This window comes from Salvia splendens, unplaced genomic scaffold, assembly GCF_004379255.2.
Source record: "Salvia splendens isolate huo1 unplaced genomic scaffold, SspV2 ctg923, whole genome shotgun sequence".
Classification (NCBI taxonomy): domain Eukaryota; kingdom Viridiplantae; phylum Streptophyta; class Magnoliopsida; order Lamiales; family Lamiaceae; genus Salvia; species Salvia splendens.
This window is the reverse complement of record NW_024599610.1, coordinates 1-17,662: the sequence shown is the minus strand read 5'-3', so window position 1 is coordinate 17,662 and position 17,662 is coordinate 1. Positions and strand designations below refer to the sequence as shown.

Sequence of the window (17,662 nt, the reverse complement as noted above, 5' to 3'; positions counted from 1 at the left end):
TTTAATAGAAATCTCAATTATGGTTGAATAGAATAGAGAAAATAGAGGGTAATTTATTTATTTTAAGTTGCATCACTTAATGGATTCAATATAATTATCACTCTGATTTATTTAGCTGAGAAAAACTCACTACATTTTATTCAAAGTGACAAGTTTTTTTTATAAAAGATGGAACATCGTTTTTAGTACATCAACTATCTCAAATGAACAAATTTGGTCCGTAACATTTCATAATATTTTTTAAGGTCCATCAACTATAAGTTAATATCAATTCCACTACTTTTTAACTCTTTCCAATATTTTCATTATCAAAGTACCCTTAAGGCCAATGAGGGCAATTCAGTCTATTTACCCTCTCTTTTTCATTAAAGTATGTAATTTGGGATAGTTGATGTACCAAAAAATATGTTCTCTCTAATTTTAATTTCAAAATTAAAATATCTTAATGATATTAATATTCTATTACTATTAATTATTTATGTTTAGTTTTACTTATTTGTAATATTTTAAATCATTGTACTATATTTAATATTAATAGTGAAATAACTTAGATATAAATATATGTAAACATTATACTTATACAATATTTGTATATAAAAGTAATTCAATTTATTAGATGGAATATTAATTTTTCAATCTTCAAGCTATACATAGAATATGTTATTTTTAAGTGCAAATACAAAATTGATGATTAAAAATAAATTAAAATTTATTAACTTACATGGAATCTTAAATAATTCAAAGAGCTAAGTTTTATTTTATCTACTCTAATGTAGTAATTGTAGTATAAAAAAATTAGTTGAAATTATCAATAATCAATTTAATAAAAAAGACAATGACATTCTTAGTTGAATATATGATTAATTTAAATCTATGATTGTTTAATTAAAAAAAAAAATCAATAGTTTCTATTAATTGTTTAATATCACAATGTCACGTCTTAATATTATCACTAGACCATTTACAACATCATGAAAATTGTTCATAATTCTCATATCTATTCCTTTGACTATTCGTGAATCATATTTTTCTACTTTATTAAATTTTTATTTCAATGTAGAATATATTATATATTATAATTAACTTAAATTTTTAGTTTAACAAAATTACTAGATTCATTAAAATAAATATTTATCTTAGCTTTATCTAAATAATTGAGAATGTAACCATATAAAAGTATTAACTAGCACTAGAAAATAATATCATAATATTCAAATAAGGTATGATATATATTAATAATAATAGTATAAGATCTATTAAACTTAATCCCAAATAAATTAGAAGAAAGAAAAAAGTGGATGAATAAATAGATTGAATTGTCCTTCATAGCCTTAAGGGTACTTTGGTCATGAAAATATTGGAAATAGCAAAAAACTAGTTGAATTGGTATTAACTCATAGTTAATGGATCTCAAAAGATATTATGAAATATTACGGGCCAAATTTACTCATTTAAGATAGTTGATGTACTAAAAAAGATATTCCCTCCTTATAAAAATATTTACTCAGAGAGATACATTATTAAAAAAAGAGAACACAACCCTCTACTTAATATAAATAACAATATAAAAATATTTACTCAGAGAGAGACACATTATTTTAAAAAAAGAACACCATCATCTACTTAATATAAATAACAATGAATAAAATCTCATTACAAATAATAAATACTTTTAAATGAAATGAAGGGAATATATGATAGTAACTAATTGTATATTGTACTTTTTATACCTAGTATATAATTATAAAATAAATATATAAAAATATATTTTTTCCGTTCTATAATATGAGTCATATTTGGTGTGGGTAAGATTTTAAGAAAAATAAAGAACAATGGGTTGAAAAAGTTAATAAAATATGAGATCATTTTTTTATATTTATTTTATAATAATAAAATATGAGAGAAGTAAGGAATGCTGACATGAATTGACTGAAATGACAAAAATGTGAGTCTTGATATTGGTTGAAGGAAGTAATTTGTATTGGAGTTAGAGCATCTCCAGTGGTCGGCGAGCCAGCAGCTCGCCGATTTTTGACGCTCGCCGAACTATTGCAGCCGGCGAGCGCCAAATCGGTGAGAATTTCGGCGAGGCTACGCCGATTCCCGGGCGCTCGCCGATTCTCTCGTCGATCGGCTCACCGCTATTGCAGCCTCTCGATCGGCGAGGAACCGGCGAGCGAATTTTTTTTTTGAAATTTTCGAAACACTATATATATGCGATTTGCACGACATTTTCATGCCGACATGCGCCAAGTGGATGCTCATATTCGACTCCAAAAGGATTTAATTGAAGAGTTGTGGGCGCGGAGGACTGCACGACGATAGTTTTTTTTTAATTATGTAATTTTGTTAAATTATGTAATTTTTTTTATTATGTAATTTTGTTAAATTATGTACCTTTTTTTAATTTAAATGAAATTATTGAATTTTCCCGTATATGTGGCATGAATTTAATTCCGTATTTTGTGTGATTGTTAATTATTTATTTTTAGTGCTGATGATGGGGCAAGGCTGTGACTGAGCTATTGTTTGTCCAGTTACTTGTCCAGCTGATGTGACAGGAGGAATTTAGTGCTACTGATGTGGCATGGCTGGACTATGGCTTGTCCGCCGACCAACGTGGATGCTCTTATATTTCTTGAAACCCGTCGAATTTAATTAGCGTTAATAAGAAAACAAGGATAATTATTGCTGATAGTTGACTGATAGATGACTTTTCCCAAAAGAGGAGCGCGTGAAGAATAGGAATGTTAGGAGAGAGAGAGAGAGAGAGAATGAGTGAGTGAGAGTGAGCTGGGACTGGGAGAGTGCGAGTACGTAAGGAAGGTGGAGCCCACCACCCATGTGCCCTCCGCCTGTCTCCACCAGCTCCTGCCCTCAATCATTACCTCTCTCCTCTCTACTCCCCCTGTCTTCTCCTCACTCATTTTTTCCCCCAATTCTCCAAAACCCTACCTTCCTCCACTGATTCCCCCCCCCCTTTTCCACCTCAAACCATGTCTACGTCGGCCGCCGACGCCTCCATTGTCGATCCCTCTCAGCGCCACCTCCAGCTTCAGACCGTCCCCGCCCCCGTCAAAAAACCCCCCGCCAAGGACCGCCACAGCAAGGTCGACGGCCGCGGCCGCCGCATCCGCATGCCGATCATCTGCGCCGCCCGCGTCTTCCAGCTCACCCGCGAGCTAGGCCACAAGTCCGACGGCCAGACCATCGAGTGGCTCCTCCGCCAGGCCGAGCCCTCCATCATCGCCGCCACCGGCACCGGCACCACCCCCGCCAGCTTCTCCACCGTCTCCCCCTCCTCCCGCAATTCCTCCTCCTCCCTCTCCGCCGCCCTCGACCATAAGCCCCTTGCGCATTCGCTCCTAACCCCCACCCCCTTCATCCTCGGCAAGCGCCTCCGCCCCGACGACGACGACCACCACCAGCACCTCTCCAAAGATGACGTTACCTCTGTTTCGGCTTCTGTTGGCCCCACCATCACTGCTGGAGGCTTCTGGGCTCTTCCTGCCCGGACCGATTTCGGGCAGGTCTGGAGCTTTGCAGCTCCTCCCCCTGAAATGGTGGTTACTGCTTCGAATAATTCCCACCATCAGCAGCATCAACAACAACAGCAGCATTCAGCTTCTTTGAGGTTTCTGCAGCAACATCAGCCGTTGGGAATTGGCGAGGCCTCCGCGGCTAGGGTTGGGAATTACTTACCCATTGCTCAAGTACAGGGCCATCACCTGAATTTGCTGGCATCCCTCTCCGGTCCTCCTCCTCAGTCGTCTGAACAACGAAGGGATGCTGACGCCAATTGAACATGAGAACCTAATCTTGCCGCCTGTAGTGCTGATGATGTTGTTGTTTGATCTTGCTAATGAATGATTCGCTCACTGTCAATATTGCATATGAATTTGTACCCTAAGTCCTCTCATAAGTTGTGCTGCGTTTGGTTGGTTGGTTGCTTGTGTTTTTTGAAGGACATGACAGACAACTCCTCATCTCCTTTTGTCACCCTCCTAGCACTAGCAGACATGGAATTGCGGTGTTTGCTTCTGTTAATTTCGTTGTGATTTTCCTGTTCGTGAAGCTGGTATTGATAAGTTCTATATCCAGTGTTTGTATTTAGAATTCAGAGTGCTGTTTGTAGCTGTTGTTTGCTTGATTCAGATGCCCAATTCGTGTAAGATTGTAGACAATAAAAGAAATTGTTTCGCACCTTTTATTTTCTGGCCTATGCCTGTGTTTTTTGTCTTCTCTTGATCAGGTTACATACTAACTACAAAGGCATGTCTCTGATTTAGTTTTCAATTTTCATAATGCTCATGTCACTCACAAGTGTTTGAATCTTGAACTGGAATAAGTACATGGTCTACAACTGTACAATTATACAAAGGATGGAATAGTCCTGGCACGACTTGGTTGATTTATGAAACTCCTCTATGGTTTTCTGTGACCTACGCCTGATGGACTCTATTTTTTCTTATGTAAGTACTACAGATGCGTTTTTTAGATGTTTTGCTTATTTTTTAAAGCCATATATCTCATCTCAAATGTTCAGGGAGCACTACTGGCGAAAGTTGGCACTCCTGCTGATCAACTGAAAGGTTGAATTTATGCATGTGCAAGAGATAAAACTATACTTTGCATGGATGTTACTTTATTGAAGAGTTCTTAACTATGTATAATTGTACTGGTCATAAGTTAAAAGTGAGACCTGTATTTTGTATCTCCTTTGACTGACTCCCATCATATTTGGCAGTTCAGTCATAGAAGATGGTTAATTACTTCTCGGACATCTTAAAAACTACATATGGAGAACTATGATGAGAGTTCTATGCTTTGGTTGAATTGATGAAATGAGAGCTTGTGTGCCAATGATTATGTTCTTGGAGTCCTTTTTCAGTTAATAAAATGGAATGTGTTTAGGATGGAGCATGCTTGTTTGGAGAATTATTTTTCAACTAAACTTTGATGTCCTGAGAGAGATGTCTCAGGCAATACAATGTCTTGACTCTTGAAATGTCTGCAACAATCATCATTCATTCTACACGTTCAAGCACCATGTTACTCCAATGAATGTTAACTGCATCACTAGTTAGAGTTAAAGTACTGTGCTGGCATATTTGAAGATTTAACTTAGCACATTTTTAAAAAAATCTCTGTTTGTCCCTTTGAAGGGTTACTTTTGTAAGGTTTCTGTATCATTTTCCAGTTTGGAAGTCTTTCATCCCAGGATTAAACATGGAAACTTCGTGTAGAAGAACTTAATAGGCTGATATCACATAATACAAAGTTGGTGTGGATTCAGTTGCCTTCTCTTCCTGTTATTCTGAAACTGGAAATCTTATTGAAACACAGAACCGGGCTGAATATTCGTTTTGAATATCTTCGGCCGGAGCAACAAGGTGTTTCATTTCCTTGTCTCCTCTCAGGTGATGTTACTTTTTATGCAACTGAATTTATAGGTTCTTGCATATTACTTGCTGTTGATAACCTATTCTTTTTTCTATATCCCTGTGAAGTTTGTTTATTGGGTTGTGTGTTTGGCAAAATCCTTGTCCAATAAACTGATAGTATTGCAGACTTGCAGCTTTGGTTTGATAAAGAGCAGTAATTATTTTTTACATCCATATCCACAACAACACATATGTATTTGAAGGTAATGTACAGATGAAGAGCCTTCCTCGGACCCCAGAAGAATTCTGAACAACATACAAATATAGTTTGTTTGTTCAGTTGATAGAGGTGGAAACATGGTGATCATGGCTTATTCTATTCAATTGTATCTGAAATCCGTTCACCAATCGAGCTGATGGAAAAAAAGACATGTTGTCATCCTTCACCTGCCTCCACCTGTAGTTTCATATCAGTTTTTTTTGTTTATTATAGCAATGATTTTAAAGAGGATCGAAGATATAAATATCTTGTTTCCCCGCCATTGAGAATTGATCAAAATACCTAAACGTGGTGAGGAAGTAATGTAGGAAGAGGGCAATCTGAAGGCGAGCCAACTCTGCCCCTGGACAAAACCTAGCTCCTCCGCCAAAAGGTGCAAAATATGGACTGCTCCTCCAGTTTCTCTTTTCCTGTATTTTGTTGATGTTATGCACGCTATAATATATTAATGACTTATATTTATCTCTCAACATTAGGAAATTAGTAAAGCCTCTGAGATGGATAACCTGATTTTCTGGTTCCATCCATCTCCATGGATTAAAACTACGTGGATCCTCGTAGACATTTTCATCTAAATGGACTGCTGAAAGAAATGGCACCACAAAGCTTCCTTTTGGAATGACATAATCTGCAGGAAGGGCAATCGTGCTAATCAAGTCTTGGTTGGTTTTGATAATGTACGAGACATGTGGTGGGAATACTTTGATGTGATTTTTTTTATTGACTGAGCTTTCTAATTAAACACTTTGGAGAAGTGGTATGATGAACTAATTACCTTTATATTCTACTTGTTCTTTGGCTTCTCTCATGAGCCAAATGGCAATGCCTCCTAGACGTAGAGTTTCATCAATTACCTGGAGAAATATTAATGGTTGAGTGCCCAGAATATATATTGTAGCAAGAGGAGTGAGGTCATAGTGATAGATGATTAAAAGAGGACTTACACATTGAGTGAAAGGCATAGCTTTGTAATCTTGCCAGGTAAGCATCTCCTCCTCACCCCTTTCACTCCTTAGGCTCTGGTGCTCATCCTGTGTAGAAAACTAGATGTAATTAAATGGTGTTGGTGTTTGTACATAAATATAGCTGCGATGTATCAAGTGCAGGTACCAGCATTTGCTTCATGGATCTGGGACATTGCGTGAGGAAGTAAACAGCAAAGAGCATGGTTTTAGCTGTGGTCTCATTTCCAGCAAATAGAAGGTTAATGATAAAGTCAGCAACCGCATCATCAGGTAAGCTCTCTTCCTTTAGCAGCCTTCCCAGAACACCATTGCCAATATCCCGGGAGGAATTCCTTTTATGAGTCTCGATAGTCGTGTTAATCTTGCTTATTATATTTTCCCTAGCCTGGTGAATGAGGAGAAATGAAAAAATGTCAAAAAGAAGAAAAAGAGTTGAAGAAGAAGGACAACATATAGTATTTACCTTCATTGCCTTGTGATAAGCGAAGCCTGGTAAATTGATCGGAAGAGAGAGGCAGCCATCAACAAAATGTGAGAACAGTTGAGCTATGTGATTGACTTGCGATTCAGAGGAGACTCCAAGTAACTGATTGACCATTAAATTAATTGCTAGCTTGCGGCAAACATCTTGAAGGGGGACAACCTGATTGTGGTGTAGATTGGTGAAGATCTGTCCGATAACTATCTGAATATCCTGCAGGAAGTGAAACCTCAGCTTGTCAAGCCGCATCATGTTGGAGGCGATGGAATGAAGCTTCCTCTGGTGGTCTCCCTGCGCAGTAATCACCCCATTCTTCCCCACCAAATCTCTGAAGGATTTCGGGTAGTTCGACTGGAACAGCTTTCCTTCGTTTTGCATAACAAATTTATTGAAGGCAGGATCCGCAGAAGCAACCGCCCACTTCCCAAAGAGACTACAGGAGAAAATTGGGCCGTAGCGACGGACCTGCTTGTGGACGAAGGCCGGGGGATGGGAACTCGCAACAGCATTGTACCAGCTGATGCTGTCTCCCACCACCGGCCACCCTCTTCCTCCCGGAGGCAACTTACCCTTGCTCCTCCCTCCGCCTCTAGTCGCAACAAACCACCAAATCAAGGAGACAAAGGTAATAACTATGGTGATCATCACCATCATCATGTAGCTATCATCATTTTCTCCCATTTTCATCCTAACCTGGGAAAGAATGAATGAAGATACATACATAGGTGGTATGGAACTAAAATATTCAAGTGACAAACAGGCTTAGTGTACCTCCGCAAGTTATTCCATTATATTATTATTATTATTATATACTATTAGAATAAATGCCCCGACTTCCAAGTTTCCACTATGAAACTCATTCTCTATGAGCTTCACTCAACCATTCTTTTTATAATGATCAATTCTCCACTCTTTGTATTGTTTATCTCATCAACAAACAGCTAAAGCTTCCAATATACTACTTTCCACTTTGACTTGCACTTGTTTATACACTTGTCAACAACTGCCTATTCACTTTGACCATGATTTTGTTTTAGTTAATGTGCCACTACTCCTTCCTCTTGTCTCAACTCTCACATAAGTCTTCCCCCTTTTTCATCCTCACTGTTTTTTGTCCTCTCTATTTTGTCAAACACTTGTTGTTTCCATGTGCACAATGGGCACTATTTTAATCGCTCATTGAGCCACTAAACTTTTATTGTGTTCATATCTTCCCATCTAAGTCTATTCATATTCTGTGATGTTTGTTAAAAAAAAAAGTGAGAGTAGCTTGGGTGTCACCTAACCCCGCGAGTCGCTCAAGCATGTGTGTCCGTGTGTGGGTGAGAGAGAGACCCCTCGAATTGCATCATATGTCCAGGTGTGTGTGAGAGAGAGAGAGGGGAGTAATTTGAAACACACTATAAAGTTGATGAAAGAAAAATATATCCAAAAAAATAATAACAATTAGAAAGTGTTTACTGGTGGATGCTCTATTTTTTTTGTTTAACCACAGGTGTATCTAATCCGCCTTTTGGCGGAATTCGATCAATCCTGCTCAATCAGGCTTGTGGATTAAGGCCGAAAGTCTTCCAGCGGGTGGCGGGGTTTGAACCCGTGACCTCAAGGTCACCACAGCTCCGCGCTGCAACTATTATTGTTATGATTTTATCCTAACTTGTATTTATGGATACTCTACTATTGTTGTGATTTAATTCTAACATGTATTTTGAAAAATACGAGTTGAATGGGTGTTATTGATGGAAATCAATTGCCATATTGGTAACTCATTTAAATTGATATGTTTAAATCTGAAACACGCTATGATCATCGAACTATAGTTGAGATGGTTTCTTAGAGTATCCACAATAGGGGAGCCGCGACGGGGGGAGCCCATGGGCGCCGCAGAGTTTGCCTGGCCGGGGCTCTTGGGCGCGGCGCCCTATTGTGGCGGCCGAGAGCCGCGGCGCCCACCCATGTTTGATTTTTTTTCCTTCAGTTTTTGTGCTAATTTTATTGGGACAAATTTTGGAGGAGATGCAGTGCATGGAGAGAAATATGGAGGGAGTAAAAAGGGGACGCCGGTTTTCAAAAAATTAATTTAGCATTAATTTAGGAAACAAATCATCTCTATGCATTAAAAAATAATTAGATTTGTGGCTTAGGCTTGTCCATTATTAGAGTGGACAATTTATTTTGGGGCCTTGGCCTATGGTTTTTTGTGGCTTGGGGTTGGGCATGTCCTTAATTACTGTGGACACCCTTATACGCGTTGCTTTATCTGTTACCTATCCATATGCTCAATCTTTTAGGGTTAAATTGGTAGAAGAAAATCGAATTTGAATATACTAGTTAGTATTTCAATACTAAGAATGCAATAACTATGTCCAAAAATAAGATCATATTGTTGTGTGTATAATTCCCACCATAACAAAAGGAACAGAAAAGTAAAAACACATTAATTCCAATCCTTTATTTTACCTTTAGTGATCATCTCAACGAATTTGGGTATTAAATGGGTAATTTAGCCAATTTCAGACTATTTTACCTTTACTTACAAGTTACAACTATATTGATCCGATCAGGTTCATTCCAACGAACTGTTACATGTTATAGCTGTGGTTTAATTATCCGATTAAACGAGTGAGCTACTCAATTGTCTCACATTTTATGTCTAAAACTATTGAGTTGAACCTGGTTTCTTGTTTCTTTCAATGGAACACCACTCTTAATTATCCTTTTTTACTTTCCGGTGTAGTGATCGGTTATACACTGCACTGTGAGTTTCCAATTTCCATCCTTCTGAATTGATTTGTGCCTGACATATAAATTGATTTTAGTTGCTTAGTCTGCCGGTCTCGATCTTTTCATTGATCATCCCATCCCATTTGTTTTTGATGAGTTTCTTAAATTTATGACACTGGATTAGTTGTTCTCCCCCCTTCTTAAAATTAATCTTTCTTATTTTTGGAGCATTAAATTAAAGCGGGTGCTACACAACATGTGATGATCCACAAAATTGTGTTTTCATGTAACATAGAACCCATGTGCTCCACGATCTTGTATGTTGAAAGTATGGACAAGAATTAGTTTAATTGGGTATGAAGATTATTGAAAAGAATTAGTTTAATTGTTGTGAGTTGTATGCATGCAATTGTATTTTATGTGTTATAACACCATTCCCTAATGTGCTCTGCAAATTACGGAGAATTGAGGTCGGTAACATCTCGATTTCTGCTGCCCCAAAAAAAACCAAAAAATAAAGAGAATTGATATTAAATGAGATGTTTTATTTTAAAAGAGAGTGAATAAATAAAGGAAAGCATATTAAACCAAAAAATTTAACGCAATTCATGACTCTCATTACAGGATGTTTCGTGGGATCTGGTAATATGTGAGACTGTACACTGAGACTGACAACGTTAATTGACGAGTGTCAATTATCCAGGTAATCTACAGCTGTATCATTTTATATCTTCCTACTAATAATATTATTAATTACTAGTAGAATATAGGAGAAAGCTATCTAAAATTAGAAAATTAGGTCAGTTACGAAATCCAATAATTTTTTGACGGTGGAGTGATCTATATTTTGCAGGTTTTTAACTTTTAGTGTCTTTATTATGTTTAATTTGTGATTCAGTTCTTGAATTTTATTTAGTTCAATTTGATACTGTTATAGATACGGCTTGATACGATTGGGATAGTTAGAAAAAATAATAGTTAAATATAATATGAGATAAATTAAAACATAATTTGATTAATATTAATAATTTCTATAGATAGATAGATAGATAGATAAAATGATATTGAGATAAATAAAAATGTGATTTTTATAAGATTAAATTAATTATATGGATAGAGGTGAAATGGATGATTATTAATTATATGGATAGAGGTGAAATGGATAATTATGAGATACTATTATAAGTATAAATGGATCAAGCTTTTGAGAATTATTTGAGAAATGAATAACAGAAGAAAAAGACGTGACTTTTGAACACAAGTAAATAGGACAAACAAACAATCTCATATGATAATACTATGAGGTGAGAGTAATTTTTTATGTAAAATGAGAAAAATGAAATATAGTGGTCCAAAAATATTGCTACATGTCCATCTAATTATAATTTAGATATATTATCTCTTTTTTATTTTCTTTCTCATTTTATGCTATTACAAATTTTGGTCTAAAATGGATGGTAGGATAAAATAAAAGACATCAACATAACCGCATTTTAACTGAATCAGAATCCTTGCTTAAAATATAAGGAAAGGGATTTGGATAATACTAATATTATTATCAATAAACAAGAGGAGAGAGTGTGAAACAGTATAAATACGAAGCGATAGAGAGAATAAAATTTCCTGAGCTGAGCTTTCCCTCTCATGTTAATGGCGCGCCAACTCACTCCTCCTTTGCTCTTCTTCTTCTTCTGCACTCTACTTTCTTTGTTTCCATCTCTCTCTTCTGCTGCTTACAATGTCAGCTACGACACCCGCTCCCTCATCATCGACGGCCGCCGCGAGCTTCTCATTTCCGCCGCCATCCACTATCCCCGCAGCGTCCCCGCCGTGAGTCTCACTCTCTCTAGATCTCTGGAATCACACTAACTTACTGAATTAGAGTTGAACGAACTCAACAATATCTGCAGATGTGGCCGGGATTAGTACAGTTGGCGAAGGAAGGAGGGGTTAATGCCATCGAAACCTATGTTTTCTGGAATGGCCACGAGCTCTCCCCCAACAATGTCAGTGTTTCTGCTTCATTTAGATACTTCTGTCACTCTCATACTTCCGTTGCCGAATTATTGAATAGATCTGTTCTCAATTGCAGTACTACTTTGGGGGAAGGTATGATCTGGTGAAATTTTGTAAGATAGTTCAGGAAGCTGGCTTGTATTTGATTCTTCGGATAGGTCCATTCGTCGCGGCTGAATGGAACTTCGGGTAGCTCTTTGTAGCTTATATGATTATATCTATCTAGGATTACGATCAAAATTGAACCACATCTTATTGCAGAACGGTCATTTTTAGATAACACGGAGTTCGATTTTAGTTCATTTTATAAATTTCAGATTTGGAAAATATAGAGGTCATTGGTTCTGTGTTCTGTAATAAGATTGAGTTCTGCATATACCTCTGTGCTTTGGTTCTGTCTAATCGGCAAATTTATATGCTTTTTGTGTATTATCTGTTTAGTGGTGTACCTGTTTGGCTGCACTATGTGCCGGGGACTGTCTTTCGCACTGACAACGAGCCTTTCAAGGTTTGCTCAGCTCTGTCGCGCTGTTTTGTATTTATAGAATCGATGAATTCGGCTGGTGTTTAGCTTGTTTAGATTTTTCAGTATTACATGAAGAAGTTCATGACATTGATTGTGGAAAAGATGAAGCAAGAGAAGCTTTTTGCATCTCAGGGAGGTCCTATTATCTTGTCACAGGCAAGTGGAGTTGTGTTTGTTTTGTACATGTGTTAAATAGCCTTTAGTGATTACTGCCTAAGATTTGAACAATATTGGCACCATGTATTTCTTCTGGATATATTGGTTGTATGTATCCTTGCTGCCAGAATTGCGAGTGCTGTAGTGTTCAGTCTTGCTTTTGACCTCCATAGTTAATTGTTCTTTGATGCTATGATCATTGTTGGAAATCAGTTTGAAACCTTTAGTAATTTCGCTAGTCATGGAGACGGCTCATGTGAAACCTTTCGAAGAAACCATAATACATGTTTCCATTAGATAGGTTTCTTGAGCAATATTATTATTGAGCTGTTTCATGGAGAAATAGGCCTTTCAGTTGAAGAGCTAGGGAAGAAAACTAGAAAAACATATTCTGAGCATGAAATGCATGTTGTGGACTGAAAGTGCATCATACCAATTCTCAAATGCAAATTGAAAATTAGGGAAGCTGTAAAATGCCACATTAGGTGCTAACTAGCTAGTCAGATAATATGCGATATTAAGGATCTTCTCGATCTTCATGGACTTGTTTCCAAATTGTTATGTTGCTATATATATTGGAATATATAATTATTCTATCTTGCTGCTTTATTGAAATGCAGGTGGAAAACGAATACGGATTCTACGAGTCTGCTTATGGAGAAGCAGGAAAAAGGTACACCATATGGGCAGCTAACATGTCTATTTCTCAAAACACGGGTGTACCTTGGATTATGTGTATGCAGTTTGATCCTCCTGATACTGTGGTAAGCTGATGAATTATTTCAATCATTCTTCCACCTATTCAAAGCCAAGTAACATGAACTTTATGGACCCTCTGGCACGATGAGATCTTCATCAATTGTTATGCCTCGATCTTCTTAAAGTTCCTCTTACAGCTGTGCTTCTTGTCCTGCAAAATTTTTGTAACTTACTGAGGAATCAAATAGTTGCTCTCTCTCTCAGCATAATATCATTAGAAATTTAATGCTGGTAAATTATTTATATGATGAAATTTTGTGTAAGGTGTAGATTTTCTAACACTATTTTCTTCCTTTTAGATTGACACATGCAATTCATTTTACTGCGACCATTTCAAACCAATCTCTCCTAATAAGCCCAAATTCTGGACAGAAAACTGGCCAGGATGGTAAGTTACATTGCTCTGACCTATATCAACGGATTTTCCAATATGTTCTATTTTCTTTATTCTAGACATATCACACACTTTCCAATTCAACTAGGATCATTAAGAGATAGTACTACTAAAAGGTTTGAAGATTAAAACTGTGTACAAGTAATGACTAGATCATATTGGATCAAAATCAACTTTATAATTGTTATCAGCAACGGCATCAGCTCTTTGCATATGAAATGATTTTCTGCCATAAAGTGTATGATCTTGTTCTTTTTTTAAACACTTAGCAACCAACTACAAATGAAGTTAATGTAGCTTTGGCTTGACTGTTCTTGGTTATTGAAAAGGTCAATACACTCATGAATTAGTCCATTAAAAAAATTTAAGTCTCAAATTACGCTAGAGCTCTTAAAGCTTTTACGGAGGTTTTAGTGCCCAAAAAATAATTTAAAATGATAATATGATATGGCACTATGGCATTGAAAGATATATAATCACAATTTTTTAAAAAGTTAAATCATGCTGCATCCAACCACCATATTGATGCTTGAGTGCAAGAACCATATGGGTAACTGTCAAGAATTAAGAATCACAATACTGAAATCAGTAAGTATAGTATGCCACAGCTTCATGCCTTGAGCTTTAAATTTTCCAGGTTTAAAACATTTGGAGCAAGTGATCCTCATAGACCTCCTGAAGATGTGGCTTTCTCGGTCGCACGTTTTTTTCAGAAAGGAGGAAGTCTTCAAAACTATTACATGGTTCGCAGTTTTCTTCTTGAAAGTAATATCCTACAGCCCCTTAGGCAAGTAGCAGTAAATGAGGTTTTGGCTTTTCCTTTCAGTATCATGGTGGGACAAACTTTGGACGCACTGCAGGTGGACCATTCATTACCACAAGTTATGATTATGATGCACCAATTGATGAATATGGTAAGTCTTGGTACTGTATATAATATACTCTCCATGGTTTGTGAGCTTACGGACTATGATTTTAGTAGGAAATGGATTAATGTATAGGTCTTTCGAGTTGTATTGCTTTATCTGTGATGATATGACTTCCAGGATTGGCTAGATGTCCGAAATGGGGGCATCTTAAAGAGCTTCATAGATCTATAAAGTTATGTGAGCACGCATTGCTAAATGGAGAGCCGAAGACCCTATCACTAGGACCCTTACAAGAGGTGAACCCCTGGAGCCCATGCATGTACATTTGAATTCTTATGATTTATTGCCAAGAGTTATCTTGGCCTTTCATGCCGTCATTATGATGGTGAAGACATAGATGATAAATACTTGCAATAGTAGAGAATCTTCTATAATTTGTGTGAGGCCTCTTATTCTCTAATAAATGCACCACCTGAAAGTTTGGTATATATGGGGACTTGATATACCTGCGGAGAATAAATCTCAATACTTATCACTTTTGTAATGTTTTTTAGATTTTATTTATAAATTTAATACTCACACTAGGTTCATTTTATTGGTTGTTAAACTTCATTGCAATTCCAAGTTCAAGGCTAATTAATAAAGTTTTGTATTCTGTCAAAGACCTTTAATCATTGGCAGTAGAAACTATTTTGTAGGTTGATGTATACGAAGAGGCATCAGGAGCTTGTTCTGCTATTATTTCTAACACGGATGATAAAAATGGAGCAACAGTAGTGTTCAAAAATACTACGTATCACCTGCCAGCATGGTCGGTTAGCATTTTACCGGACTGCAAAAATGTAGTTTTTAACACTGCAAAGGTAATTATTAATCTGTCAACTTGAGGGTATTTTCAATTTGTTCACTTTGTTCTAGAACTGCATAATCACATATAATCTAATTGAAGTGAATCCACACACCTGAAACATTACTACAACAACTTCAGTTGTGATCAGAGTGATTTAGAATTGAACTTCAATTATATAAATAACACACTGGATCGTTAAGAGTTGAGTTCTAGCTAAGGCTACTAATTTATTTATTTAGTTTTGACAATAATTCTTGAGTAACTTTCTAACTTAAGTTCATGCTCTTCTTTCTTTCTTTCTTTCAATTGCAGGTTGGTTCTCAAGCATCTGTTGTTGAGATGATACCAACAGACTTGCAGCCATCAGCAACAGCTCCTAATAATGACTTCAAAGGTCCTCAGTGGGATGTATTTAGAGAGAGGGCTGGAATTTGGGATGCCGCAGATTTTACACAGAATGGATTGGTAGACCACATTAACACTACAAAAGATACTACGGACTACCTATGGTATACAGCAAGGTTAGTTAACAATGTACTTTTTTACGTTTTGCATGTTTTTCTATCTTAAAATACTTCACAGGTATTGAAGTGAACTTACAAATTTTGTTTTATGATAGTTTTCATGTTGATGAGACTGACGAGTCATTCAGAAGTGGTAAAAGTCCAGTGATTTTAATTGAATCGAAGGGCCATGCTATGCACGTTTTCATCAATCAAAAACTTGAAGGTTAGTTCTGTCTCTTGTCTTTACTATTCGAATATGAGAACATATTTTGTCTGACTCCGCACAGGAGATGCCCCACTGTACGCCAGACTTTTCTTACTAGCATACCATAATTGACTGAAGCATCAGCTTATGTTTTTCTTCAGCTACTGGGTCAGGAAATGGCACGGTACCACGCTTTAAAATCAGACGTCCCATTGCTCTCAAAGCTGGCAAGAACGAAGTTGCTTTATTAAGCATGGCTGTCGGCCTACAGGTCTTCTATTTTTAACTCAAATTTTTGTTTCTAATGTTTTCTGAACTATTTCACGTAGAGATCAATATTACCTCTTTAATGCTTCTCAAGATTTTTCAATAGCAGTGATCTTTTTTCTATATCACTTACTAAAATTTTGTATTTGCTTCTTAAACGCTAGAATGCAGGAGCCTTCTATGAGTTTATTGGAGCTGGTCCTACTAGTGTCAAAATTGTGGGGATAAAGAATGGGACGGTGGACTTGTCCACCAGTAAGTGGACGTATAAGGTATATCTTTGTTTCTTCTTTATTATATGCACTATCTCTGTAAATAACTTGTTCTTCGATTATTGACTTCGAAATTAACTAATCGGACTCAAATTGAAACTGCATCTCATTAGTAGTTAGAGTTACTATTGCATTATGTTTTCTGGATAGAGGACTCCTGCAGATGACTGGTTTTGTTCATGCATAGAGATTTGAGTTTTTCCACAATGTAGGAGTGTATATGTCCTGATTAATGTACATAACTATTTAGGATAGCACATTGTTTAAGCTATGTTAATCTTAAACGGATGTTTAAACTATGTTAGTTGTGCCTCATTATCCTTTTCATGGATTCTTTGAAATTATTGGTCTAGTGTGCTTAAATGAATTTTACTCTTCGTTTTGTTCATTTATATTGTATTTTCAGATAGGATTGCAAGGAGAATCTTTGAGGATATACGAGCCAAATAATTTGAGTCGTGTAAACTGGGAATCTACTTTGCGACCACCTAAACATCAGCCCCTAACATGGTACAAGGTAAGAGGCTTGAATGGTTTCTTGTTTCCAACTTGATTTTTATATCAATGAATTATTAGTTTCATATTGAGCTACAAATGCTCGTGTGTGCAGGCTGTGGTGAATTCTCCACCTGGCCAAGAGCCTGTCGGGCTTGATATGATTCACATGGGGAAAGGGTTAGCTTGGTTAAATGGAAATGAAGTCGGAAGATATTGGCCTCGAAAGGCCTCCCCACATGAAATATGCGTTCAACAATGCGACTACAGAGGAAAATTTATGCCTAACAAATGTAATACAGGTTGTGGAGAAGTGACACAACGATGGTAAGTTTTTGTACTTCAAATCATGGTTAAGCTGGTTCATGAGAGTGGTTAGCCGGACACTTGCTTTGCTGCTTTTTGTATGTCTACTGAACCCCGCCTCGAGATTTAGGAGCTATGTATTATTTTGATAGAAGAGTGTTGCTTGCAAGGAAAAGGCCTCATTATCGTATATGTTTATCATTTAGG

The 17,662-nt window shown here is 36.8% G+C and overlaps 3 protein-coding genes and 1 long non-coding RNA gene across 9 annotated transcripts; 3 read left to right on the top strand and 1 right to left on the bottom strand.

The window, feature by feature from the left end:
* Positions 1 to 2,947: 2,947 nt before the first annotated feature.
* On the top strand, positions 2,948 to 4,210 carry LOC121791817 (transcription factor TCP7-like). The gene has a single exon (XM_042189646.1). The coding sequence runs from the start codon at positions 2,997 to 2,999 to the stop codon at positions 3,801 to 3,803; it is 807 nt and encodes a 268-aa protein (XP_042045580.1). The 5' UTR covers positions 2,948 to 2,996; the 3' UTR covers positions 3,804 to 4,210.
* A 128-nt stretch (positions 4,211 to 4,338) lies between these two features.
* On the bottom strand, positions 4,339 to 8,697 carry LOC121791816 (abietadienol/abietadienal oxidase-like). 6 transcript variants are annotated; one of them, XM_042189645.1, is made up of 7 exons: positions 7,093 to 8,611; positions 6,775 to 7,014; positions 6,609 to 6,695; positions 6,440 to 6,518; positions 6,171 to 6,292; positions 5,947 to 6,074; positions 4,339 to 5,841 (listed from the first exon to the last, which is right to left on the bottom strand). In XM_042189645.1, the coding sequence occupies exons 1-7, from the start codon at positions 7,831 to 7,833 to the stop codon at positions 5,721 to 5,723; spliced, it is 1,518 nt and encodes a 505-aa protein (XP_042045579.1). In that variant the 5' UTR covers positions 7,834 to 8,611; the 3' UTR covers positions 4,339 to 5,720. The 6 variants fall into 6 exon arrangements, with proteins under 6 accessions (XP_042045579.1, XP_042045578.1, XP_042045577.1 ...); XM_042189644.1 differs by having other exon boundaries at positions 6,775 to 8,697; XM_042189643.1 differs by having other exon boundaries at positions 6,440 to 6,695; positions 6,775 to 8,611.
* LOC121791818 lies at positions 5,897 to 7,378 on the top strand. Its single transcript, XR_006048744.1, has 4 exons — positions 5,897 to 6,037; positions 6,141 to 6,899; positions 7,014 to 7,160; positions 7,243 to 7,378. It is a non-coding gene; the product is annotated as an uncharacterized LOC121791818 (long non-coding RNA).
* Positions 8,698 to 11,420: 2,723 nt separating the features above from the next.
* LOC121791815 (beta-galactosidase 10-like) lies at positions 11,421 to 17,649 on the top strand. The gene is made up of 17 exons (XM_042189639.1): positions 11,421 to 11,664; positions 11,745 to 11,840; positions 11,927 to 12,039; positions 12,292 to 12,358; positions 12,440 to 12,532; positions 13,153 to 13,296; positions 13,591 to 13,679; positions 14,323 to 14,428; positions 14,512 to 14,599; positions 14,732 to 14,850; positions 15,253 to 15,417; positions 15,717 to 15,925; positions 16,024 to 16,133; positions 16,277 to 16,386; positions 16,547 to 16,654; positions 17,061 to 17,171; positions 17,265 to 17,649. Exons 1-17 carry the CDS (start codon positions 11,479 to 11,481, stop codon positions 17,478 to 17,480), a joined length of 2,130 nt encoding a protein of 709 aa, XP_042045573.1. The 5' UTR covers positions 11,421 to 11,478; the 3' UTR covers positions 17,481 to 17,649.
* The last annotated feature ends 13 nt before the right edge of the window (positions 17,650 to 17,662 follow it).

What these genes read in the sequence shown, in the direction of transcription:
- LOC121791815 (XM_042189639.1), top strand. Translation starts at nt 11,479, where the DNA reads ATGTTAATGGCGCGCCAACTCACTCCTCCTTTGCTCTTCTTCTTCTTC. An exon ending in TTGATCCTCCTGATACTGTG is followed by an intron (nt 13,297 to 13,590) that starts GTAAGCTGATGA and finishes TCTTCCTTTTAG; the next exon opens with ATTGACACATGCAATTCATT. An exon ending in GTCTTCAAAACTATTACATG is followed by an intron (nt 14,429 to 14,511) that starts GTTCGCAGTTTT and finishes TTTTCCTTTCAG; the next exon opens with TATCATGGTGGGACAAACTT.
- LOC121791817 (XM_042189646.1), top strand. Translation starts at nt 2,997, where the DNA reads ATGTCTACGTCGGCCGCCGACGCCTCCATTGTCGATCCCTCTCAGCGC.
- LOC121791816 (XM_042189640.1), bottom strand. Translation starts at nt 7,833, where the DNA reads ATGTATGTATCTTCATTCATTCTTTCCCAGGTTAGGATGAAAATGGGA. An exon ending in GATCCATGAAGCAAATGCTG is followed by an intron (nt 6,696 to 6,774) that starts GTACCTGCACTT and finishes TTTTCTACACAG; the next exon opens with GATGAGCACCAGAGCCTAAG. An exon ending in TACTTCCTCACCACGTTTAG is followed by an intron (nt 5,842 to 5,946) that starts GTATTTTGATCA and finishes ATGAAACTACAG; the next exon opens with GTGGAGGCAGGTGAAGGATG.